The sequence below is a fragment of the Haplochromis burtoni genome, unplaced genomic scaffold (assembly GCF_018398535.1).
Source record: "Haplochromis burtoni strain Fernald_Lab_line unplaced genomic scaffold, NCSU_Asbu1 Contig_460, whole genome shotgun sequence".
In the NCBI taxonomy this organism is placed as follows: Eukaryota; Metazoa; Chordata; class Actinopteri; order Cichliformes; family Cichlidae; genus Haplochromis; species Haplochromis burtoni.
Window position 1 is genome coordinate 54,919 of NW_024582821.1, and position 26,665 is coordinate 81,583.

At 42.6% G+C, this 26,665-nt stretch overlaps 2 protein-coding genes across 5 annotated transcripts in view; both read left to right on the forward strand.

Moving 5' to 3' along the window:
* The first annotated feature begins 127 nt into the window (after positions 1-127).
* Positions 128-13,687, forward strand: zfhx2 (zinc finger homeobox 2). Of its 2 annotated transcripts, none has more exons than XM_005945989.3 (5): positions 128-244; positions 2,361-2,519; positions 5,017-5,074; positions 5,403-9,577; positions 10,163-13,687. In XM_005945989.3, the coding sequence occupies exons 1-5, from the start codon at positions 239-241 to the stop codon at positions 10,565-10,567; spliced, it is 4,803 nt and encodes a 1,600-aa protein (XP_005946051.1). In that variant the 5' UTR covers positions 128-238; the 3' UTR covers positions 10,568-13,687. The 2 variants fall into 2 exon arrangements, with proteins under 2 accessions (XP_005946051.1, XP_005946050.1); XM_005945988.3 differs by lacking the exon at positions 128-244 and adding an exon at positions 251-830.
* A 384-nt stretch (positions 13,688-14,071) lies between these two features.
* Positions 14,072-26,665, forward strand: part of pabpn1 (poly(A) binding protein, nuclear 1) — a 15,106-nt gene continuing 2,512 nt past the window's right edge. Inside the window, exons 1-6 of one of the 3 annotated variants that reach the window (XM_005945993.3) lie at positions 14,072-14,557; positions 18,025-18,133; positions 19,886-19,953; positions 21,910-22,016; positions 22,297-22,384; positions 23,023-23,174. In XM_005945993.3, coding sequence (XP_005946055.1) covers positions 14,423-14,557; positions 18,025-18,133; positions 19,886-19,953; positions 21,910-22,016; positions 22,297-22,384; positions 23,023-23,174 — 659 coding nt within the window. In that variant the 5' untranslated portion in view covers positions 14,072-14,422. Of the gene's footprint in view, positions 14,558-14,593; positions 14,999-18,024; positions 18,134-19,885; positions 19,954-21,909; positions 22,017-22,296; positions 22,385-23,022; positions 23,175-26,665 lie in introns of those variants that run through there. The other 2 variants (XM_005945994.2, XM_005945995.3) reach the window with 2 other exon arrangements.

Consider the following 26,665-nt stretch of genomic DNA (forward strand, 5'->3'; position numbering starts at 1 on the left):
TGATTGCCGTGTCTGTCCCCTCTGAATGTCAGCAATCAGCCTCGGGGGGAGCTGTGGTCTGTTTACTAGAGGGAAGAGGGGAAGGAGAGAGGGATAGGGCGAATGAAGGGAGGGGGAGAACAGGAGAGAGAGAGAGAGAAAGAGAGAGAGGGAGGGAGGGCAGGCAAGAAAACTTTTCACTTCTGAGGAGCCACAGAGGAAGCGTGTGTGTGTGCGTGCGTGTGCTGGAGCGGCGACCATGCAGGTAAAAAAAAAAACGCATTAGCTAATTGCTCCGAACTTAATTAAACGCCATTCGCGATCGGTTAATTGTGCCGATTTGAGCGGGGAGAGTGGCCTGCGACTGCTACAGGATCGAGCAAACGACGGATCGTGCCCCATACTAATCCGATCCCTCATAGAAATCCAACATTAAATCCCAAACTTTTTTCTCTCGCCTCTCGTCTCTCTCTTTTGCCTGGCTCTCCCTACACCACCCCCATCGTCGAGGCGACCGCCGCGCACGTACTCTGCTTTTTTAACTCGCTTTTCGGTGTCTAATTCTTTCGCCAATTACGGCTCGAAGCTCTTAAAACGCTAGTTTAAATGGCCATGTGTTGCACCGTGAGTGTTTAAGGTATGGATTTGAGCGCTAGGACGCGTCCAAAAAGGGGGTCTTGCTGGGCGGCGAGGGAGGAGGGGGTGCGAGTGCTTCTAACACATCTGTAAGCGGAGCCCACGTTCATTAATTAAATGGCTTTAGTCCGGCTAGGCCTCAATTTGCGCTGTTGAGCAGCAGGCGGCGGGCAGTGCAACACTAGATGCCCGACTGGCAGCCTATAATCAGAGGGGTAAGGAAATAACTCGAGGCCGAGGTTTTGTTTTTTATTTTAATATGAAGCCTATGAGTCTATCGTCTATCCTGGGTAAACTCGCTCGGTTATTGAAGCTGCAGTTTCCCCACCTGGCCGAGGCAGAGTTTTGTAGGGAGTGTAGAGCGGCCAGTTGGGAGACAGTTTGAGGAGCGGTTAATTATCTCTGCCTGCTAACAGGCTAGCTAGCAAAGTGACACGACTGTTAATAGCACAGCCCCCCACCCCCTCCTTTTTGTTTATTAATTTAATCATCGCTCAGCCTTAACCGAGAGAGCCAGGAGCGAGATTACGCGGACGCCTGCCTTGTCTTTTACAGTTTCGGAGAAGTGTGGCTGTGACTGCAGGTTTTTATTTTCAGTAAACTAACTGGCAGCCAGCGTTTCCAGAAACACCACTGTAATGCGACGTTACAGGGGGGGCTTCACAGCGCCTAGCTTGCTAGCTAATTGATTCGTCTCTGCTCGGCATAGCTAATTAGGCTGCTCGTTAATTAGCCAACTACGGCCAAGAAGATGCCAGTTTAGGTAGGTCTTCTGCTTTTGATGATTAAACTCGTGACGAGGAGCTATTAAACGCGATACACTCTGCAGATGTAGACTCGTCGAAATATTATCTGGTCATATAACCCTGCTAGCTTGCTAATTGGCATGACGAGGAAGTGAGGATGGGAGCTGTGTTGGTATTTCTCCTCATGGGCACGAATTCCCGTGTTTTTCCGCTGCACCTTTGATTGTGAATTTTAGCCGAAGTATACATGAAAGCTCTGTGGTAATATTCACACTACCAGCGGTTTGTTTGGTTTCCTTAAGACTGTATGGGAGCCCGAGTATTTCATTTATTTTTTTAATCCTGCACGGTGAGCGAGTACAGTGTGGTATCAGAATATATGCAGTATGCTGGGCACATGTTCCTCGTATTAGTCAAAACCAGTGGGGATGTTTGTGATCTGAGAGACAGTGTACTTGTTGTAAATTCGGGCAGTGCATGTTATGATTTGCATCGAGTGTGCTCCTCTGGTTATTCTGCATTTATTTCGGTATTGTACGTACGGATTTATTGTCAGAATGGCAACAAAGATATGTTTATTATGTCGATCTTGTATCCAGGAGCAACTTTGAGTTCGCATCAGTGCCTTGTAAATTCATCTACGAATGTACTCATTTACATTACAAAGCTGCCACTTAAACAGTTTGAGTTGATGTGTAATTGGTCGTTGTGGACAAATAATAGCAATCTCTTTAGAAAGTTAGAAGTGCAACTCTTGTGAGACTGAGGTACTTATTTGTGATTAGATTTATTGACGTGGATATTCATCCAGTAACAGTTTGTCTTGGTCTGTGTCTAACTCCCTCCTTGAGCTTGGTCAGTCCCTTTCATAAACTGCAGTTATTGCATCACATCTTAATTTCTTTCTTTTTCTATGAAATACTTTATGCATCATTTATTTTTGTTTTGTTTTGCACTCCTGAAGGGCAGGATTCTCAAACGTGTATTTGTGTTTGTTAGGAGGAGTCTGGAGAGGCGGTGTGCAGTGAAAGGAATGGGGTGGCAGAGTGGTTGTGCCCCCTGTGCCAAAAAGGGCAATCAGACAGATCTTCCCTATCTCTACATCTCACCCAACAACACAGCGTGCTTTCATCGTGTGTCGACAGGTTGCTGGATATTGTAAGTGTGGCATGGCATTATGGCCAAAGTATGTCAAATTATGGCTGAGTTCATGTTTTTCCCCCCTCCTTCCTCTTGTTATACAGCCTGATTATATTGGGTAATATATCAGTTACGTGCATAATGTTTAATGATCTCACTTCTTCCTGGCTGTTATACAGGGATTAGACATAATAACTTAAATCAAATTCACAACTTCTTAAAAAAAAATTTCTTGTGATGCTTATCCAACTTAATAGTTGCTTTTGAGGCAGGAAAGTTACACAAGCCTTAGTGTCGATGCTATAAATGCTGGGGTAACAAATGCATGATTAATTAAGTGACGAGGCAAGCACAGAAGTATCAGAAGTCATGGTGATGAATGCAAAACAGGAAAAATACATTGTCAAAGAGGAACAGTGGTCAGAGATAGACTGTAATCTACTGTTAAAATAAAACCAGTGCGCCAGTGTTTAGCGCTGAGGTATTGTAGTTTCCTCTCTGTTGTAGCTGACATAGTATGAAATGCATTAGAAAATTGGCATTGTTAAGCAATGGAAAACACAACTAAGCCAGTTAAATTCTTAATTTGTAATACCGTTTACTTAAAATCAAGAGGAAAAATGTATTTCTATACAACCATTGGTGATACATAGATCTCAGTAGTATATGCAGTACCGTGCAAAGTATTGAGTCACTCCTCTCTGTGTATGTGTCATTTTTTATATATATATATATGACTTTCTGAAGGTCTTTGAAAGGTTTTCTTTGAGCATTGGCTAATTTTTTTTTTTACTCACCTTTTCTTTAGTCCATGTACTGACCATTTTCAGAGGAAATGGTCAGTACATGGACAAACAAATGTTTTGTTTGTTTGTTATAGCACCTAACTGAAGGGATGAAACTGTGTTGAATGTTGTCTACACAACAGAGAACTTGACTAAGAACCATTTTTAAAATGTATTTTTAGACACTTTGTTACTAGCAGCTTGTCACAAAAACACACTTGTTCTCATTTCTTTAGGTGACTATTTAAAAATGTCCAAGATCAAAGATAACAGGAACCAGCTTTATTTATTTTTCACCGATAGGGTGAGCCCTTCATGGCATGGTGTGCAGTGTGCCCTTAAAAAACTGGACAAGTGGAGGACAAAAGAAGTGGTAGCCTTCTAAAACTATGATGAATAGCATCTGAAAGTCATGTCCTTAGGAAATTGGCGGGACAATCTAGTAAAGACCTGACACAGAACCTGAGAGGTGCATCTGGCCCTTCAGTTGATCCATCACTGAAGCCTCATCTGAAATGGTCTCAGTGGAAGGGTGTCTGTCAAAAAAATCATTGAGTAAAGGAAACTGAGAGAAAAAGCTGAGGTGTGACAAAGTACACAAATAGACTGTAAATCTGTGTCAAAAGATCTTAAGGAATGAAGAATCCACTTTTTTTTTTTTTTTTCACTGAAATTATTATCAGTATTTTATAGAGGAGGCTAGGACAGTACAACAGTGATCATCCTTAAAACACAGTGGAGGCTCTGTCATTGTTTGGAGCTACATTTCAGTCATTGGTGTTGGGGATCTTGTGAAAATGATGAATTATGAAAAGCAATGTCAGATTTTTGAGCTACCATGCAATATATTTTAAGAAGCGGTTAATTTTTGCTGCATGACAGTAATCCCAAACACACTGCCGGTGAAGTAATATTTGGATAGAAGAACACAAAGAAACATTCAGTCATGGACTGGCCTCCCCAGAGCCCGGACCTCAACATTATTGAAGCTGTGTGGGATAATCTTGGTAGATAACAGGAAAAAAAGTCAGACAACATCCAAAGAAATGCTTTGAATGTCTTTCGAGATGCCTGGAGAACTATTTCTTAATACTACTTAAAGCAATGATAAGGGTTCAGGCTGTGTTACTGGTTAAAAGTGGTCATACCAAATATTGATTTGAAAACTTTTTAGAATTGTGTAAACTTGCTTTAAACTGATATTTTCATCTGTGTTAGCTCAAGACTTTTGCACACCACTGTAATTAATAGTAGTTTAAAATGTGATTGAAGTAATTTCTGTTTTCATGACTTGTTTGTGCATATCCCCTTTGTGTAGTCAGGGCTGTGATCGTTGTTTAAATAGTTTGAACATCTCATTGTTTGGCTTAGCCTGTTACCGAGTATGTCACTTTGAAAGTATTTAAGTAGCCATTACATTTGAAAAAGTAAGCATCTCTGTGAACAGTCTGTAAAGAACCAAGATGGTTTAGTTGTGTATAATGTTAAGAAATGAAGGGAATTTTACTGGTGGCTCAATTGATCAAAGACTACTTAATTTATGCCTGAAGGGTAATTTGCAAATTAAAGGCAGGCTTGCTATGTGTAATATAACCACACATCAATGAGTCACACCCAAATGTTGTGCTTCACAGAAGCTACATTATAGCATTCAGCTCATCTCGAAAGAGCCATTCCGCAGTCAAGTTTGCTATGGAAATTTTGCTGACTCTCTCCTTTTCTGTTATCAGGCTGTTCTAAAACGGGCTGCCCGTATAGACGAGGACAAAGGCGCTCACAAGTCCTCAGGTGAGAGTGATGCTTGTTTTTGTAATTAACTCATGAGAAGTAAACTATAAAATTGAAAGGATAATAACACATGCCCGTTGTTGTCGTAACCGCACTAATTGGATATCTCAACAACTTTAACTTGGTTGACCTTTACTGATTGATGGTGATAATCTATTTTAAAACTATGTAAAGGCAAAAGGAGGCTCGAAGAGTAAGGTTAGAGCATGCTTTTGGAGTGGAAAATCCTCTCACTTATACAAATTACATGCCGTATGTAAATGTACATTTATTGTTTACTACACCACTGATTTGATTTTGATTGTTCATTGTGTATTTATCTTATCAGATGCTGAGTCTTCACAACTGAAGCCCGCTGAAGACATCACTTCAGACCCCTGCAAATCTATCAAGAGTTCAGACGCTACCCAGACGCTTGGAGACAAAGAGATGGAGGAAGAGAGAATAATGGAACAGGAGGGAGGTGAAGCTGAAGCCGAGCCAGAAGAGGAGGGAAATCCACTTACAGGAGCCAAACAGCAAAATGCAACTGAAAACACAGAAATCCCAGACGCTAGTGAAAAGTCAGTTGGTAAAAACGGTGTGCCAGCTGAAAATAACACCCGTTCATTCAAATGTAATGCCTGCTTGGAAAGTTTTCCCAGCAGAACTGCCTTGAGTGTTCATTACAACTCTGCATCCCACATTCAGAGAATGACAACAGGCTCTGGAAAACAAGGTGCAGAAAGTAGTCCCCAAATTCCTTCAGTTCCAATCCTGTCTCGGCCATATATATCAAACAAACCCTACCAGTGTTCTGTATGTCGAGTCTCCTACAATCATGCCATCACCCTTGAGAGCCATATGAAATCTGTCTTGCACCAGACCCGCAGCAGAAATGCTGGAATTGCTGCACATGCTGCAAACAGCGCAGTGGCTGCTGCTGGTTTGAGAGGCAGCGCTGCCAACCCAGTAGTTACGTCGGAAAGTGGAAGCAGTCAGTCAGCTACCTCCACCAACTGTGCTGCTCATGGGACGTTGATGGTGACTGCTGCGAAAGAAGGCGAGCAGATTCCAACTTCACAAGTGGCTCCCTCCCTCCTCACTTCCCCTGTGGCCTCAGCTCAGGCGGTCTCGGCCTTTCTCACCCTCCTCACTTCCAGTCCCAACACGCTGTCACACTCCCTCCTCCCCTCCCTGTTTGCAGCTAGTGCTGCTCCTGGTGCCGCTGCACCTCAGCTTGTGCCTCAGCCTCAAATGGTCATGCCCTTGATCTTAAATGGGCTCCAAGCCCAAACCCAGCAGCACCAAGAGAACCAGCAGGGTCAGCTCCTTACCCAGTGCGTGCCACTCGTAGGTCTCAGCACAGCCCAGCAAGCCCTTCTAACCCAAAGACTTAACAGCTTACAGAACCAGTGGCCCTCTGCAGGAGTTCCAACAAACATACAGCTCTGTGGGGAAGAGCAAAAACAGACTTTAAAGAGTGAGAGAGAACAAAAAAGTGAGGCTAGAAATGAGACTGTTGAAGAAAAGATCTCTGATCAGGTCAAAGATGAGCATAACCGTACTGCCCAGAAACATAAGGAGGAGAACAGTACAGACGTTTCACAGTGTTCTGATATAGAAAGTAACATAAAGGTTGAGAATAATGAAAACAATGGGAAGGCACATGAAGACAGCACAACAGATGGAGACTGCTCAACAAATCAGTTGGACCTGGAAGGTGATAAAGCAGCTAGCCTGAATCTCTCCCCAGCGGGCACAGAGAAGAGCCTCCGCAATAACAACCTCTCCCCTTCTGCATCTGTGCCCAGCAACTCGAGCCTCAGTCCTGTAAATTTAAACCTTACCCTTAGTCCTGATTCTACTCCTCAAAAATCCCAATCAGGCACAAGCCCATGTGGCTCTCTTGGCACTCCAAAATCCAGCTCAAGTACCAATGCCTTAACTAACAGCCAAAATCGTCTTCATTGTAATACAGTGGATTCCATTTATCCAGACCTTCCAGTGCTTTCAGAGTTCCAGTCAGAGGTTCTCTGGGCCTTCTTTGAGTCACGTAGTGAGGCTGATGCTGCAAGTCCTCCCCATGAGGACTGTGAAGCGCTGGGCCGAGAGGTGGGTCTTTCTGAAGAAGAGGTTCGAAGGTGGCTGACCCAAGCTAGACACACAAAACAAAGACAGAGGGCGACAGAGTTGGAACAGCTGACCGGTGTTACAAGAAATTGTCAGAGTTCTGATAATGACTATGATGACGAGGAAAGCTCACTCATAATAGCAGAAGGTGAGGATGATGCTGAACCATTTAGTAATCAGGCCATGGATTTGTCTAGTACAAGAGGGAAACGCAAACACAGGGAGTTGGGAAGGGAGGGTCAGGGAGATTCCTGTCTCACATCTGATTCAGAGAATGAGGTCTACACTTCCGTCATTGTTTCAGATGAGGAAAGTCAGAATGGGTCTTTAAGAGATGATCCTGAAAGCCCTGCTAAAGACGAAGCACAGCGGGAGGTCCACGGCGATAAGGGTTCAGTTGGAGGAAAGGTATTGCGCTCCACGACTGTGTTTCTTTCCGATGCAGAGGATGAATATGAAGATGAGGATGGCGGAGGTAGTCAAGGGGCCAAGAGAAAAAAACAGAGAGAGAAGTTTGAACATGATCTGGAGCTAAAAAAGGAAAGACAAGACCCAGATGTAGATCTAGAGTTGGAGGCCCAAGGTGATCCTCCAAGCTCACAGTCCAATGCAGCAGATCCCTCTGAAATCCCAACTGGTGCTCCCCACTCACTTCCCTTGTCATTCACTCCCTTTTCTACTCCATTTCTTAGCCCCTATGTTCTCTCCCTTACTCCTTCGGTGGTTGGGGATGGAAGCAAAGTCCCCATCTTTCCCAACCCACCAACCATCACACGCTTCTCCAACTCTCTTCTCTCGCAATCTCTCTTCTCACAAAACCAAACTTCCCACTACCTGTCCAATGGTGACGACTGTGAGTCAGCTCTTGATCTCAGCATGGGCAAAAACAGCTCAAAGTCTGCTCTGTCCTCATCTCTGGCTGATACAATTGCAGCACAGAAGGGACAGTTGCTGGACGGACTTGGCCTGAGGCCCACATCCAAAGGTCTGGTAGTCGTCCAGGTTAAGCCGGAATCTCTTACTGCCATGCCCTCATCTAACAATGTTACAAACATGGTCAACTGCAGTAATGTGACCAAGTCTAGCATTTATATGAGGCCTGGAGAAAAAATGAACACCACACTATTGGAAAGGGACCGAGAAAAGGAGAGGGAGCAAGAACAGGAGCAGAGGAAGTCCAAAGGAAAAAGGTACCGGGATATGCGGCGTTCAAGGACCATCATACAAGCAGAACAACTTGATATTCTGTATGGCTGCTATTTCAAAGACCCAAATCCTGGGAAACATGAGTTTGAACAGATCTCAGAGTGGGTTCACCTTCCAAAGAAGGTGGTTCAGATTTGGTTCCAGAACATGAGGGCAAGGGAAAGAAAAGGCGAGGTCAGATTCATCGGCGACGGGACCTTGGCAGCAGTTGGCAAACCTCTCATCAAATTTACTTGGCCTCTTTCCAAACCCATATTCACTAACAAGCCTGCTACAAACAATACCGGGGGAATTACAACTACTCCGATTGTTCGCACCCTCATCAAGACAGAGAGGGAGCCTGTAAATGAACTGGCCAAACAAGCGCCAGTTGTGATGAAAAAAATATCCCCCGTTCCTATAAAGCCGAAGGAGATCGTTTCTTCCACCACAGCATCTCCTGTGAGCAGCAGTGCTTCTGCAGTGCCAAAGACCACGCTCGAAACCACCAGCAACATCACCATGGTTAAAGTTGCACCCAAAGCAAATACCCCTGTCCTCTTGGTGCCACCCAAGGATTTGATTCCAATTGCCCCACGACCAGCCCAGAAACGAAAGCTAGAAGACGAGAGTGAGGAAGAAAAGACCGATGAGGAGCGGGATAACGAAAATGAGATTGGTCTTGGACCAGGAACCACTAACCGCATGGTGCCGAAGCTCCCCACAACTCCCATCAACAACAGGCCTTCAGCCACAGCAGTGGTGCCACAAAAACAGAATGGGCTGAACTACTGGACTTCCAAAGTCCCCATTAAGATCAACACTCTATCAAGAGAACAACTGGCTCTTCCTACGCACACAGCTCCTCGTACCATCCCCCCTCCTCCCACCCCCAGCATTGCACCAGTCAGCCCTAACACCCCTAGTTCTGCCAAAGTGGCCAGCCCTTCCACCCCATGTGTAGCTAAATCAAGCCCAACAGAAAGCAGCTTTCTGCCCCACTCATCCAGCCGTAGACCACGCACTCATTTGTCCTGCCTACAACTGTCCATTCTGCAGTCATGTTACGAGACCTGTGCCCATCCCAACGCCATGGAGTGCGAGGCAATTGGCACGGAGCTCAACTTGCCGCTCAAGGTGGTGCAGATTTGGTTCCAAAACACAAGAGCGAAGGAGAAGCGCTGGAGGCTGCAGCAGGAGAAAATGGTAAGCTGACAAGTTTTTCTATGAGAATGACATTAAAAAAACAACTTTTTTTCCCTCCTTTTTATTGATACATCGTTAAAAATACAAACTTACTGTTTATATTTGCAAATGTAATGCAGAGAGTAGGAACACATGCTTTTCTTTAAAAATATGTTGAATAAGAGTTTTATTTAGGTCTGCTGTGCGGTTTTAGAGGTGGTGTTGGAGTATTACATTCAACCATTTCTAGCCTGGAAAATCAGTTGAGACATAAATGGATAAAGTAAAGCAATGGGCATGTATTTCAGTAATCCTACTTAAAAATATCTGACAAATAAAAGCTCCAAATTCCCTCACTAGCTTTCACTACTTTAATGACAAGCTTGCTTGACTCTTGTCTTTTGGGATTACCACTTTATACACATAAGGTTGCTGATATGGTTGAGTTCGGTAATATTGCTCAAATTTAAGGAAACTTGATAACTTGTCCTCAGCAAATATCCAGACAGCCTAAATTTTGCTTTGTTCATTTTAAAACTCTGAACATTAAACATACCTCATTTCCTTCTCTGTTTGCATCTCCACACTCCAATGTGGGATTCTCAGTCTCCTCTTTCAGGCGGGAAGGTAGACATGAGCTCAGGAAGCTACCTGCAGTACAGCGCTCTCAAGGCCAATCGACCCATCCTGCCCAAGCCTGTTCAGCTAATGGTTACCGAACCTCCAGCTTCCCCAGTGCCCGGTCAGCCGGTGCCAAAGGAGACCCTGACGGGGCGCTGTGATGCTTGCAACGTCTCATTTGAATCCCGGGCTGCAGCAAGGGCCCACGTCTTCTCTCCGCGTCACCTGGCAACCCTGAGAACCACTAACTTTGGCCAGCCGACGGCGCTCGTCAACAAGAGCGGAACCAGCAGTGCTGCTCTTTCCACTACTGTAACCAGCTCTGGCGGTGGTTCTGAAGGGGAGATAATAATTGAGTTGCCTCCAGCGATGGCCACCAGCAACAGTTAAAGACTCAGATCAGGATTGGTCTGCACACTGACTATTGTTGGACCCATTTGGGCTCCTCAGATTTTAATAAACAGATTTGAGCACTAATCCTCAAAAACTAATATTCTTTAGTTTTTGATGTTTGCTCCCCCCTTGCACCCGCTATCCTTTGCTCAACCTACACTGACTTGATATCCGTTATCTGTAGAGCTCACCTGGTATCAAATACAACAGCAGACTCTTTTCTTGCTGCTTGTCACTTAATCAGTTGCTGTCTGATAAGTGATAACACCCCCACCCTCCTCAGAGTTCCCTTAATCCTCATTTTATCCAGACATTTTTGGTCCTAACCCTGTGGTTATGTATTACCTTACTTCTATGACCTTCCTATAATTTGTAAAGGCACTCAGCTTGCCACGCTTGAGCTGTTGTACCCTAAAAACTGATGCAAGTGTTTCCTTTTTCTTTTTTCTTTTTTTTTGGCAGAGGCCATGGGGGGATTTTTGGGAAACACTTTTTGGGATAACATGGAAATGCTGACATGTATAACTCCCACTTTGCTCCTGTGGAATTGTTTTTCTCACGCCTACTTTCACTTTTAGGGCAAAGATTGCTTGGATAAAATACGACTGGACTAAATCATTGGGAGAGAAAGAACTGGTCTTAACCGCCACCCTTTTTAATTGCCACAGAAGGGTGAAATGAAGAGTGTTGTCTACTCACTACTTTGGGATATAAAAGGAGGTACTTTGGAGAGAATAGGGCTGTTGAATTGTTCCCATATTCATGTTCATAGTTTCACGACAATCCAAATAGGCAGCGCAAAAAGAGGCTGAGGGAAGTAGAATCTTTGGCATACCGCACTTTGACACATTTTACATTGTTTTGAAATGTTTTTAAGCATTCGAATGCAGGTGTCTTTTATGGAAGGATACGCTGATGCATGTTGGATGCCTTAATATAAAGTGAAATAGTTTGGGGTTTTTTTGTTGTTTTTTTTCCCTAATCAAATGAAACATGCTTTAGGTGTGAGTATAATAATTGTGCAAAAAGCAGACTTGGGCGTATTGAAGAAGAGCTTTATTCCAAAATGCTTTTACATTAACGTTTTTTTGTTTTTGGGAGAATATTTGTGAATGTCACATGTTTATAAAGTTGTCAGCAATCTCTTGGCCAAGGTGTAGAATTACAAACTATCATGCTTTCACACGTTTGCTGTAAATTTCACTTCCTACCCAAATGTGTGCGTCTCATTTTGGAATTTAGCTCTTCAGACCGGTGAGTGAAGATTACTTTTTTTTCTTTTCTTTTTTTTTTTTAAACGGCTACTGTGGGATACACGTCCAAGTCCGGGAGATTCCTGTTGGAGAACTCAGTCTGAATTTGACAAATTGGGCTGATTTCCTCACCGTGTGTGTGTGTGTGTGTGTGTGTTTTTTTGTTTGTTTTTTGGTTTTTTTGCGAATACTATGTATAAAGCCCTTTTCAGACTTAAAATTCCTGGCTAACCCCCCATTTTGTAGGTCACTTTTGTGTGCCGCATGGTGCTGCTAAGACTGATGATTCCCCATCCCTCCTACACAGGCTCCGAAACACATCCCTTCTGACTTGGGATTAATGAAAATGCACCATAGAAGAATATTTTCAATGTATAGCAGATTACAAACTGAGTGTGTAGAAAACTTGCCAACAGCATGCAGTGTGTGTGCTCAAAGTGATACCTGAGTGTTATCCAGTCTGGCGCACTACCTTTTACACACAGGTGACCTGCATGTCGATTCGGACAAGGATGCCAACGGATGCCGTCACCACTGAAAGGGGCTTTAGACAGCAAAGTTACGAATTTCTGTAATCATTTCAATATTTATACAAATGCTACAAAAAGCAATTCAAATCTGGCATAACAGATCTTTATTCTTTTTTTTATTTTTATTTTTATTTTTTAAAGATTTTTTTTAGGTCAAAAGCCAAAACTCTAGACTGAGACAGCAGGGTTTGAAATGGTTTGTCCCCCTCCTCCCCATACTTGTTTTCCTCTTGGGTTTTTTTTTTTTGGTTTTTTTTTCTTCTTCCCCCCCCTCAGTTTTGAAGCAGAGTGGGTGATTCTTGTAATGTTTGTGCTGTGAAACGAGAGCTAATATCTGAAACCACAACAAGGGAGACAGCTGGGTATTACAAGCATCCTTAAGGGACAAACAGATACTCAAATCTAGGAAGCAAATTAGGAAACCTAAAAGAAAGAAAAAAGTGTGTGGAGTGAGAGCTAATAAGATGGTGCTGTGTTGAAGGACACTTAACATACTAAAGATGTTTTCCTTCAATTTAAGTTGTATATTAATGTTACTATTGATAGTTTTAACAAAATGCAAAACTAAACATGAACTTTTTTTTTTGTAAAGAAATATATTAAAAAAAAAAAACCTGATATTCCAAAGTAATCCTCCCTTTGCTTTCTGTCATTCAAAAACCAAAAAGCAATCTTTAGGTTGACAGAGAGCAGGAGAGGTGTTCGCAAATGCAAACTGTAAAGGACGTCCCACGGCTTGACACTTGCACTAGTCCACAATTTTTGCACAAGCTACAGGCATTTCAAATGAACACAGCCATCACCACAACATTTAAGAGTCACTCGGTGTGGTTTTTTTTGAAACAAGGAGGGTAATGCTGTCCTTTGACAACTAATAATTTCTTACTCCTGTTGGAAACTGTATCTTGTGTGTAAAGCAGGGACTGGAGTGCTTGATCCTCAAGACTGGGATTACACACGCGCACACACATAGACATGGTGTTGCACTGTCCAAACTAGATACGTTTTTATGGAGATCTGCTTTTTATTCTCTTATGTTTCATTGTCACTTTGATTATCACTATTGTTATAACTGTACTACTACTTATACGATTTATTATTACTACTCATCACTGTTTTTGATTATTGATTCATAATGGTTTTAAATGCCACCACTCTGCTCAGAAAGAGTCTGGTATTCCTATGAATATTGAACAATAATAGTGGCAGTGTTGTTCTGAATTGTTAGATTTTTGATTAAGCTTATTTTTCCTCCTCACTTGTACCTGCCTTTTGTGTTTGGTCTCCATTATGCTTTCTTTGATATACAGAAAATAAAATCATTGAAGAACAAAGCATATCTTGAATGATTGAAGTGCAGCTGAAGCATTTATTTGTGTGTCACTAAGGTTTAATTCTCCTAACGGAAGAATTACTTCACCTAAGAAGCTTTGCTTGAGTGGCATATTTAAAACAAAGGTCACTCTGGGGGAGACAATCTATGTGACACACTCAGATGTGATTGGAATTAATTTGCTCAACTACCTTTGCCAGTTTACTTGTGATTGATTCGATATAATGGGCAGAAGCGTAATCCAATTAGAGGCACACATGCGATTTCGGAACCGGAACGTCCTGTTTCATTACCCAATAGGAATGCGGCTAAGACCGAAGAGGTTGGTCTAGAATCCTCGGTTAGCGAATGGGAGGGAGATTCTTACGCCTGCAGTGATCCATGGCTCCGCCCCTGGCTTCCATTTCTGAACTGAAGGGACGCCGCCGCTCTCGCGTATAGCCCTCGCCTTTTTTTATACACACATTTAAGTAAATAAACTAGGTTATCTGTCGTAAGTTAGGACCATTTCCTAAAGGTAGCGTAAATCAGTAGTCCCCGTTCATCGTGGTATGCTGTTTGAGTAGTAGCTAGAAGTGAAGCTAGCATTTTATTCCCCATTTTAACTTTACTAAGCGGCGTTTTCCGCCGTTTTTTTTCTTTTCGCCGCCCCGCTCACTCTACCCCCTTGTGTGTGAGTAGGGGCCTGCAACGTTGGTTTGGCCACGAGGCGCGTCGGTACAGTTGGAACAGGGCGATGGCGGAGTTCGGTAACGGACTGGCGGAGGAATCTCTGCTAGATTCAGACCCCGGACATCCCGAGCTGGAAGACCCGGGTGTCGGTGACGAAGAGCCGGGATTAGAAGAGGGAGAGGCCGCAATTGAAGATCCGGTAAGTGAAGGGCATTGTTTCTAAAGTGGAAACCCACATGAATACCGAGACACTTTGTGGTCGTGGCGGAGCAACTAGTAAAAGCAGGTGAACAATTTGTTGATTTTTTTTTCTTCATCCTCCACACGAATCTTGGGTCACATGCCGTGTGCGTTACTGCTATCGCCAGGTCTGTGTTAACCGCCATTGTGGTTCACGCAGTGCAGTAGAAATGGGTGGTGACATGCGTGGTGTCGGCAGCCATCTTGGCGCAACAGCGACGCCAGTTTCTCTGCGCCAGAGAGCAGCTCGAGCCGTTTGTGGGGGGTGGGGGGGTCCTTGTCGCGAAAAAATGCGAGACGGAGATGCAGGAGACAGTAAGGGGCGAGGGTAGGACAGGCCGCCGCCATTAGCCGCCGCCGCTGTGCGAGTCTACCTCCTTAAGAAGGCGACCTGCTAACGGTAATGACCTCTTTTTATTCCCTTTTACCTTTATCATTTAGCCGGCTGTGGCTGCTGCATTTCAAGCGCCGGTTTGCGCACACGCGAGCGAGCGGCCGCAGGTTATCGTTAGCTTAGCAAGCCCGACCATTAAAGGCTGCGGATAAAATGACCAGCGGACCTGTCAGCCGTAATCAGCAGTCACGAGATGAAATGCGGCATTTGCACCTCAAGCTGCTGGGCCTAACAGCAGCTGGCTTAGTAGCCGTGAATATTAAGCATGTGATAACGGGTCTTTGTGGCTAACATGCTAGCGGATTTTAACAAAGCTGGTGTGGCAGTGGCAGACGTGCACCTGACCATCTTTGTCGCCTATTTTCGGCCGACAATGGGGGTAGAGTCGTGAATCGCTGCTTGTTGGTGCACACCCCGTGTAATTGTTGAAAATGTAAAATTTGCATTAATCAGCCCAGTTAGTTAGTTTATTTATTTATTTATTTATATATATAAAAAATTATTATATTTATTTATTTTCCCTCGTGCATCTAACACACTAGTGCACAATGGCTGGGATTGTCTTGAGTGACCAGGTGAGGGTTTTGAGGATGTCGGCCAGTGAAAGCGTGGCGTACAACGCAGAAGAAAGGGGCTGCGGTATTTGAGGGGCTGGGTTTGCATCCTTCAGTGTTTGGCTAGAGCAAGGAGAGCAAGAGAAGGGAGGGGAGTGAAAGAGCTTGCACTGAATATGCGACAAGACGAGACAAAAAAAAGGGACAGAGAGAGAAAAATTCGAGTCGCAACGTGCCAGCGGTGGATGGCTCATCCCAGCGGTCCTGCTTTGAATGTTGATCACTTCCCATCCATCCATCATCTCAGTGTTGGTGATATGTGTCAGAGCATCAGTCGCGTGAATACACGCCGACCGAGAAATGATGGTGTCTTTATTAGCGTGTGCAGCGAGTCGCCGTGCAGTTTTATAGCCCGCTGCGGTGAGAGAATCTGAATTTATTACAGTCCGTCTGTGTCGCTGCACCCAGTTTCACAAAGAGCTTTTTCATTACAATCCTGTCAGTAGTTCTGGATCGAGCTGGAGTGACTCCCACTGTGCTGCAGTGCACCACTGTCAGACAGGAGGGTCCACTTCCACATGAGGGCACAGCCAGCTCACTGTTTATCTAATAATAATAATAATATAAGTTTATTGGCATTATTTAGTTTTGCGGGATTGACCGCAGATCTCATCATCATCTCGCTGCTTCATCTTTCCAAAATGGCTCTCCAGCAAAAATAAACACATTTTCTTGGAAATTAATATGCATATGACCATGTAGTCATGTATGCTGTTCCAAAATAAACTGATAACAGAAGTTCATTTTTAGGCTAAGGTGGCATTTTTGTTATAAATATATTTTTGCGTTGCAAGCACTTAAACAGTGAATGTTACCATGTTTGGACATGATGTTTTTAATCATGTGGACATTTGAAGTGCTGTTTGCCAACACTGCTTTGGGGCTTGATACTTAACCTTGGTTGGTAACCTTTTCGTTTTGTGTGTGTGTGTGTGTATATATATATATTTTTTATTTTTTTTTTATTTATTTATTTATTTTTTCTGCTCACGCATATCTTGGCCTGGCGGTCCTCTTTGTAGTAGCTTTAAAGTCTGCTTTTGACTTGGGGGAGGTACCTACTATTAAATTTAGGCAGGATGGCAGGGTATACTGCAAAATGTGGGGCATGAGAATAACTATAGTGCGCATGCAGCAGTGCAGGACTAGATTGAGGGTGCACTTAAAGGTGGAAGAAGTCCCAGTACAGGGTTTTCCCTGAGATTATCTAAGGGGCTTAGATCCTGTCTGGGATCTGGGGTTGGAATGTTGGTCTTATTCAAAGTCTGGATCATGTTTTTTGACTGTTGTTGTTACCATATTTGGATTTTTTTATTATTTATTTATTTTAAAGCTGGTAATTCTTGTCGGTCACACATGTTAATATTAGTTTGACCCAGAGCTGGTCCTGACCTCCATGGAGCCAGAAACTTGTGAGCCATTTTAAATGTGAATTATTACACAGTTCCAGCTACAGTGCTTTATAGAGGGGAATTATGATGTAGGTGTTTAAAAATGCAGCAATCCACACAGAGAGACCAATTAATTTGAAGCTATGTAAAGCAGTATTTTGCAATTGCATCACAACCAGAGTTTATTAACACAGAGATGGTTAACTATTTTGAGGCTAATTTCCCACCATGTTTCAGCTTGTTTCATATGATGATTGTCTATAGAATGGGTGAATACCAACTTAGTGCAGTCATTAGTTCCTGCAATAGGCAGGAACTAAATACACACAGAGATTTGATTCTGTTGCCTGATATGTATTGCTGTCCAAACAGTATTATGTTGCTATTCAGAAAGTGCAGGTTTGTTATCACAAACACACACACACACACACAACCTCCCACACATCTTCTCCCAGTTGTAGTTTATAAACAAAGTTGCCCTTTTGGCGTTTTTAAATGTAGCCTCATGTATACCTGGGTTATCAAGACAAGCTGGACAGTGATGCACTGCAGTATCTACTTCATCCTCCCACTGAACCTGGAAACACTGACATTCCTTTTTGACATGTGGGGAAGCACTTCATGCTGCTAACGTTTTTACTTTTACTCCAAGTCCTCTCTTTACATTTGTTTGGCTTACAGCGTCCTCGGAGCTACTTGCATTCTTTCCCTAAGACTTTTTGTGGTTCTGCCTAAATCTTGCACATATGGATTTTACGACTTGTAGCTGATATAAAGTCTCTCTTTATACTGAGGTCATGTCACGGTCACAGCACCATTTCTTTTGCTAGTTTGCCAAATGGGTGTCTAAAAATATTTCCAGGGTGTGCACACACTAGATCTCTTTCTGATTTATTCATTAAATCATTTTGGATTTAGAAGTTGGTGAAGATGGATCCAGCAGTAACTGGCATTGTGATATTGTGTTGCGTTGAGCTGTGCACATGATGGACTGACGGCTCTGATGGAATCTGTGTCTGTGCTGCAGGAGCTGGAGGCAATCAAAGCCCGAGTGAGAGAGATGGAGGAAGAGGCAGAGAAGCTGAAGGAGCTACAGAACGAGGTGGAGAAACAGATGAATCTGAGCCCCCCACCAGGTGCGTCTTCTTTTTTTTCCCCTTCCAAGGCAGACGCCTTCATTTTCCCCCCCATCTGTCCACATTTGCCTTCGCGTCTTGTTCTGCTGTCACATTATCCAGTGAGGGGAAAGCCCCATAATCATTTGTTTTATTGTCTGTTGTGTGCTCGCTTAGAAATAATCTCACTTAGTAAATGTAAATGCTACACTCATTTTCAAGCAGTAACCCCATACCAGTTTAGGATGTGCATTAAAATATGGGTTCACTTTAATGCTTGGTTAAAGTACATTATTTTCATATTCAATTCCATGTTTTTAACCCTCAGAGATGATTTTTTTTTTTTTAATGCAAACAAAAAACTTATGTTCAGTCCCAGTTTGCAATGCTCTTATGTCCAATTTTATAAGGTTAAATCTAAATAAATGATAAAACAGTTTACATCCATCAGAACTTTATATAATGCACGAATCTGAATGCGTAGTCTGTGTCAGTATATTTATGTTGCTTAATTGCCCCATGTGAAGAAGAAACTATGATTTTGTCATTCTTGTGTAATGACAAAACTCGTGAATCAATTGTCAACTCCATTTTTGCCTTTATACTAGGGCTGGGCGATATATTGAGTTTTTAAAAAAATATCGATATATTTTCATACGAGATATAAGATGTGACAATATCCTTTATATCGATATAGTCTATGTTACGTTATAATTATACTTGTGGAGCCACAAGTTTGCCTCTCTTTCGTCCATTTTTGTCTCTACGCAACGTTACTCAGCCTCGCCTCTCCTTCACTGAATACAACTCCCCCTCCCCCATAGCTTCACCTGCAGGCAGCGACTAGATGGACACGGCAAATCTCCGTTAGCGAGTTGTGGGGCTGGACGGCGTCAACGTGTTAGCGAGCTAACCGCGCTAACGAGCTAACCACGCTAACGACATGCAGCCCACAGGGGCTGCACGGCCTAAAATCCTTTCATTTTCTCAAAAGTTGACAGTGCGCCTTATGTATGAATTCTGGTTGTGCTTACTGACCGCGAACCGATTTTAGGTGGTACACGGCGCTCAGCAATCTGTCAAAAAATGTTTTACGACTTTGGTAAGCTAGGAGCTGCAGCGCTTGATGAATTGTTGGAGCATTACGGCTACCGTAGTCTGGAGCCTCGCGGAGTGATACGTACTGTGCTTCGACGTAATATTACCGTATTGTGTATAAGGACCACAAATGGCACCTGTTCAGAGACGTGGTTACGAAGCAGATTTCAAACTCAATGCTGTCAGTCACGCAGTAGAAGTTGGAAACAGAGCAGCTGTGAAATCTGTCTCTTTGTTATTACGCTCAGCGTCTGTTAGTTTACATTTTGACGGCACAATTATGAGCTTTTTGTTATGCACAAAAACAACATTGTTTTCTTTTATTTATGGAGCATTATTATTTAATAAATGCTGATCATTTATTTTTGAGTAATTTCTTCATGTAAATCTATGCTGTATGTAAATAAAAATGCCTGTGTGACATCTAGGACACAGTGTGACTAAGAACTCTTTTTGTTCTTAACTTATGGCTTTAAAAAAATATCGAGATATGAATTTTGGGTCATATCGCCCAGCCCTACTTTATACCATCCATTTGATCTCTTCATGGACTTTTCGATTGTAGGTGCGCTACATCTCACATTTGGAGTTAAAAGCAGTAATTTGTCCTAATATGTATTTCATTTCAATGTTGTTTCCTATGTAGATTTATTCTGTACTCTCTCCTCTGTGCAGTTGGCCCTGTCATCATGTCCATCGAGGAAAAGATGGAGGCAGATGGCAGATCTATTTATGTCGGAAATGTGAGTAACTCTTTGTGTCATGCAGATTCTATTTTGGCCACATTGTGTCTTGATTCTTGTTGTCGTGTCTGACATAACATTATGGAAATAATATGACGGGGGGAAAACCAGTTGTGACACTGAATCATAAGTACTGGCCCTATTAAAATCACGCTCCCGTGGGTTTCCTTTTTTTTTTATTTTTATTTTTTTTTTTAAAAGAGTCTGTGCATAGAAATCACTTTGTGCCTTTGATCAATCCTGCAACCAGTACAAACTTTATTCAAGGTGTTATCACTTTGGACTCTTACTAAGTATTTAAGCATTCGTGATACTCTGAAGAGTCTTTAAACTAGGGCTGCCACAAACGATTATTTTGATAGTCGACTAGTCACCGATTATTTTTGCGATTAGTCGACTAATCAGATCATGCATCCATTGGATGTACAGCTTATTGCACCAGCATGCATCTGCTCTTATATAACTATCATTAGCTTACAGCTTTAAGTGTTTAAGGTCTGTGCAAACTAATAATAAAGACAAGATGATAGTTTATTAAATTTTAATGAAATTTGCAGATTGTTTCGGTGAAGTTTAATAAACTCCTTGCTATCTAAAATATAACAGGACACCGGAGTATATTCTCCAGCATCTCACACTTCTGATAATCAGCTGTCTGCTTGACGTTTATTCAGCTGTGTAAAAACTATAACTTTAATCTCAGCCAAACCGATTTACTCAGGAACAAATAAAATACAAAAAAAAGCCAAACAATAACATTTTTAAGTTATCTAAGACAATTATATATCATGTTTAACCCGAGTAGCGAAAGACGGCAGTGGGTTTGAAAACTGTTTGCCGGGTGTCCGGTGTTCTTGCGGGCTCTAGTGAGCCTTTCCCCCGGCTAGCTATCGAGCTAGTGGGTAACAGACGTCTCCGAAAACGTCGGAGTGCCTTTGAAAATATGCAGTATCTTGATAAACTGAGCAGATATTTGAAGTTTACACAGCTACATTCGCGCCTGAACATATGTTAAATGATTATTGTGACACAGAAATAATAATAAGAGTAATATTAAAACTAACTAGCTGCCGCCATTGTTGGAAACTGAGCTGGGCTGCGCTATGAATTCTGGGACAGAGCTGCTACTTCTTCTTCGGGGTTTAGGGAACACCTTCTGTTTCCAATCTCGGACAATAAGGCTACATTCACACTGCAGGCGAAAGCGCATCAAATCCGACTTTTTTGACCCATATCCGATCATGGTATGACTGTGTGAACAGCACAAATCCGATCTGGGTCACTTTCGTATGTGGTCCTGAATCCGATACATATCTGATGTTTTAGAGAGCGACTGCTTTTTGAATGGTCACGTCGCATTAAATCAGTCTTTTACATCACTGACATAAAACAGATGCCAATTATCAGTGCTGGAGAAGACATTGTGAATGCTTCCTGGCCATCCGGTGTAGATGTTAGTGAAACTGTTGGGAAGACAACGTTGGAGAAACATGAACATTTTATTTGTACTGTATAATCTGCAGATTCTGACAGAAATCTGCAACTTTGGTCTGGGTCTAAACAGAGCGCGTGTGTGTGACCTCTTCTTTTGCACATGCGGGCCGCTTTGAGGGTTCACACCAGAGCGCCTTTGCTGTCACGTTTTATTTGTAGTGTGAACAAGCAGACAAAAAAATCGGATCTGAGCATTAAGACCTGCAGTGTGAACGTAGCCCAAGTCTGGTGGTTTGTGGGAATCCTTTGGGCGTCTGCCTCACTGGTATCTCAGACGATTTTAAGGCAGCTTTTTACTTTTGACCTGGTTTTGTGTCACATTGTAAATACATTCAGCGTTAGTTTTTACTTTTGTGCTTTAATATTTTTGTTGTTGTTGTGTTTTTAATGTATAATACAGCGCTGGTGACGCAGCTGTCTTGATGCTAACACTTTTTTTTAATATTTTTTTTCTGTCTGCAGGTGGACTACGGTGCTACAGCAGAAGAGCTCGAAGCTCACTTTCATGGCTGCGGTTCAGTAAACAGAGTCACCATCCTATGTGACAAATACACAGGGCATCCCAAGGGGTAATGATCAGAAATTCTACAGTGAAATGATATTATTGCATATTGGTAGCTGGATCAGTCGATTAAGAGTATGAGCACATTTTAAAAGGTTCTCTAGAGCTGGAAAGTTGATTATGATTCCTTTTATTCATTTCATATAAATCACCTGCAAATCAGTTTTATCCTTGGAAAAATGTTTTTTCTTTAGTAATTACAAAAGGTTTTTTTTTGTAGTGCTTTCTTTGTTTATAGATTAGTTTTACTGTAGCCAAGTGATTGATTTTATTTTCCCCCCCTGCAGGTTTGCCTATATTGAGTTTGCAGACAAAGAGTCTGTTAGGACAGCCATGGCTTTGGATGAGTCACTTTTCAGAGGAAGGCAGATAAAGGTGAGACATTTTCGAGGTTAAATATCTCAGCTCCTTGAATGAGGTGGTAGTGGGTTTTTTACAGTGTGTGGATCTGAGAAGTGTCAGTTTAAACCTGAGACTTTCTCACAGAAACATGATGATCGTCCATCTCAAAACACTTCGCAGTTGCAGCATGAACTTAATGGGAGCAACATAAGCAGCTACCTCACCAGTGCAGTAACAGGAGTACTGTTGACTACATTTAGCTGATGTGGTCATAATAGTCACTGGCCATTCTGCCTGTCATGGATAGGATTGTCCTGATTGGTTGCATGTCTACAAGAAGATTTTAATGTTTGTTGTTGTTTTTGTTTGGGCTTTTTTGTTTTGTAGAAATGTGGTTTTAGTGTCTGACCTTCAATTTATTGGCTCTTTTCTGGTCAGAGTTTCCCCAATATTGAGACTGGCCAGTCTAAACTAGAAGGTTCTCTGTTTTTCTTGCTGTGGCAGATGATTAGAAGCACTGATTTTAAAAATACAAAAACACAAAATTGAAGCTAAAAGGCAAGGTTGTTGAGTTTTTACTACGAATTAAGAGGAAACAAATTTCTTTCAGTGTGAAAGCACAGAAGACTGTTTGGATGTTGTGGTTTATACAAGGTCCCCTTTTTCTTTAGGTGGGCGCTAAGAGAACAAACAGACCAGGCATCAGCACCACAGACCGTGGCTTTCCACGGGCTCGGTTCCGATCACGGGGAGGAAATTTCTCCTTGCGTGCACGCTACTACAGTGGCTACACACCACCTAGAGGCAGAGGACGGGCCTTCAGGTGAGCTGACACAGAGACATCCTCATGTCTGACACCAGGGGAGAGCACATCACCTGCATGCATCCCACTCACTGTTTGCACTGAAAGGGAGCACAGGAAAAGCAAGGCAGACAGTCATGATGAGCCAGAGTTGACACTACTGTTAAAGATGGATTACAGCTTCTTGTAATGTTTGGAATTTAGAGTTCTAGAGAAGGCACCGGTAGTCTGGCAGAGGACAGGGATTTTAATAAAGTAAAATAGACAACTTGCCTAATTAATTTGGGGCAGATTTTCAGTTTGCAAATCAGAAAATAATGATTGACTGGACAGAGGGCTGGTGGGTGACATTTGTCACGTCCCTCTTAATCTGAGCATGTGCTTGTCCAGTGTTTAAGTCTTCCAGATTAAAATTGATTAGTATAGAGAAGGTAAGTACAGAAAGGGCAAAAAGCCCCTTGTACATAGAGGTGGCCAATTTGAAAAGATTATCATGTACAAATCTAATTTAGTGAAGATGACATCATTAACTTTCGTTTCCCCTCACAATTACAGCTTTTCTCAGTACCAGAGCTGACAACTGCATTGTACATATATGCTGTGTATCCTGGCAACCATATGAACAGCTAGTCATGTGATCGATCATGTGGGATTAAGTCCGTGCAATGCAGTAACAAAGTTTGATCAGATTGCCCACCCCTATCTGATACAGAAGTAAAAACTGTGCGAGCTGTGGCATAGAATTAAAAACACTCATCATGGTATTATTACTTGTATATCAGTTGCTATACCCCCCCCCCCTTTTTTTTTTCTTCTTTATTTTATTTGGTTACATTCATAGAATAAATAAATGACGGACACACATTGATGTATTCTGTAATAATAAGGGCAAAAACACAACATGTAGCAGGGCTAACTGGTTGTGGGATTCATTGCATGCTGCATCACATTACGACCATTTCAAGACAGGCTTACGGACTCGCTGCACACCACCTTCTTCCTCCCAGGCTGCACATGCACTCTGCATAAATTGGATCTGTTTGGGTCGCTGCCAATGAAGTTTCTGCAAACTTGACTGTAGTGGAAAGTTACTGGTGCAAAGCTGCATTACTTGCGCTGATGAGGTTTTTAACTTCTTTGGGCCACTAATGGTGCAGCAGCTTGCAAACCATTTTTAATAATTGATGTTTGGGCTTTGTGATGGTTGGTTCACTCACCTGTAGCACTGGTTTACTTAAACACAGCATTTATCAGCAGTGGTGTAGTGAACACACTGATGATTGTGTTGTCTGGAAAATCCAGCAAAGTCCGTTTACTGTTATGTGGCTCTGTAAAGAATGAGAGAAAAAGCCTGGTGTTGATCAGTGTGTTGTGCACTGGGATTCTGGTGGCTCTCTACATGCAGTATTTTCACAGTTGCACACAACATCATGATTTTGATTAGCTCCACTTCAGAGTTCTGCTTTGGGGTCCTGTCAGTGGGTTGTTGTGCATCTTGTGCTGCACATGGAGGTAGTCTCTGCAGACTTGGTCACAGTGTAAGTTTGCAGCATTTTGTAGTTACCATTTTCCACCTGGGGTGAAAGTCTTTAAGATCTAGTGTTGCAAAAGTAATGAGTTCATTCTGAGTGTTGTCTAAGGAGCTTGGAAAGAGAAGCGTCTGGACTTCTTTGAGTTGCTTGAAGACATTTCACCTCTCATCCGAGAAGCTTCTTCAGTTCTGAACTGAACTGAAGTCCTTCTAGCCTTCTTTCATTACAAAACTCTGTAGAAACCACACAGTAGAGCTCAGTCTATGGAGCCATCTTGTATTTTTTTTTCTTTTCTGTTGAGACTGAGAAAGGAGGTGTGGTGCCAAACGCGCTGATCAGCATGCCAACTTCTTTACATCCACTCAGATTTAAGACTGAGAGATTCTGATTTGATTGCCTCTGCAAATCATCTGGAACCTTGAGGGCCCAGGCTCTTTCTTAATACTAGATGTTTAACAAACAACATGTTCCAGTAGAAAGCTGCTGTAACAATGAATCCATTTGCCAAGTTCTTCTGACAGGCCCTATTTAGCCTATTTTATCATGTGATTTTTCTATTGTTTCATTTTTGCCCTTGGTCTTAACTGGGATATTTGTGAAATGATTCCCCATTTCAGCAAGGCTGCTTTTAAATAACCGCAGGAAAGGATTCCATCTCGATTTGTTCCTGTGTGTGAGAAAGTGTCTGAACCTCAAGGTCAGAATCTCTCTAATCAGTCTGTGTACTCACTCGAGCCACTCCCACACATACCAAGAAACCCTAACCCTGATAGTTTACTCACTGGGATTTGGCCTGCGTTGCACGACAAGGCACACAAAGACTTGGGCAGAAACTGAGAGGATTGTATGTTAGATGAAGTCTCCTGAAGTTGAAAGCACTCATAATGAAGTGTTTGCAAGCTGAAAAAAGTGAAAGGAGCCTGTAAACGTTATTTGACTTTAAAAGCTTTAAGTGAGCTTGGGCCTCCAGTCGTTCCAGTCACGTTATCTGAGGTTTTAAATATGCTGCTCATTTTGACTCACATTAACTATGTATAAATATTTCTGTGGTTTCCATCTGTGATTTGATGTAATTAATAGACTCAGAGTGATAGAAACCCCCCTCTTGGGTATTACTGGTAATACTACAGTGTATCATCTTATTATCTTACAGCCTTGGTTCACGTGTAACAATCAGCCACAGAGCGGCTGAACTGGCCTCGACAGCAGAGGCGAGCTGAAGAGCTGTGCGTTTGCTACATTGTGAATTCATCACTAGCCTGCAGTTCATAGTTAATAAAATCTAAACCCAACAATAGTCATCCTACCAAGTTTCACTGGTGCCTTGTATTGCTGTGGGAAAGGTCCATGGTGAACAAACGCGTAGCTAAAAGTCTTTGCATTGACCTGTTGTAAGCTTGGGAAGATTTCACAGCCCGCGTGACGTCTGTAAGTCACGCGTGTTTCGATTGGCTTTGTTTTAGAAGAAGCAGAGATTTTATCAAAGCCCCGCTTAGTGTTCTGTTCCTAATCTGCACCTGAAACCCCGACAGAAAGCCAGAGCACAAAGATGATCAATCATGCTAACGTGAACTTAATTGACCTCTGGCTGCACAAAGTCTTTTCTCTGATATTGCCTCCATTAACATCATCCTCATCTTCCCAAGCTGCTGTGGTGAAAAGCCAAGATCTTGATGTGAGCCAGAAGACGCACATACTGAGTAGATGATGTGGAAGAACCTGTTGTTTGTGCCTTTTGTTGTGGATGTCCTTGCATGTACATGACCCCCACCTCCCCCTCTCCTCCTCCTTAACCACCTCCTCCTCAGACATGGCACACACCTTCCAGCTCAGTTTCAGCCTTCCAGCGTTCACTCCCAGAAACGAAGGTTCATTACTGCAGCCTGACTTCAGCATTTAGCCCATCAACCGCTGGACTTTTGAGTCCCAGTGTGACCTCTTTGTGTTTGTGCTGCTGAGTGTGTGTGTGTGTGTGTGTGT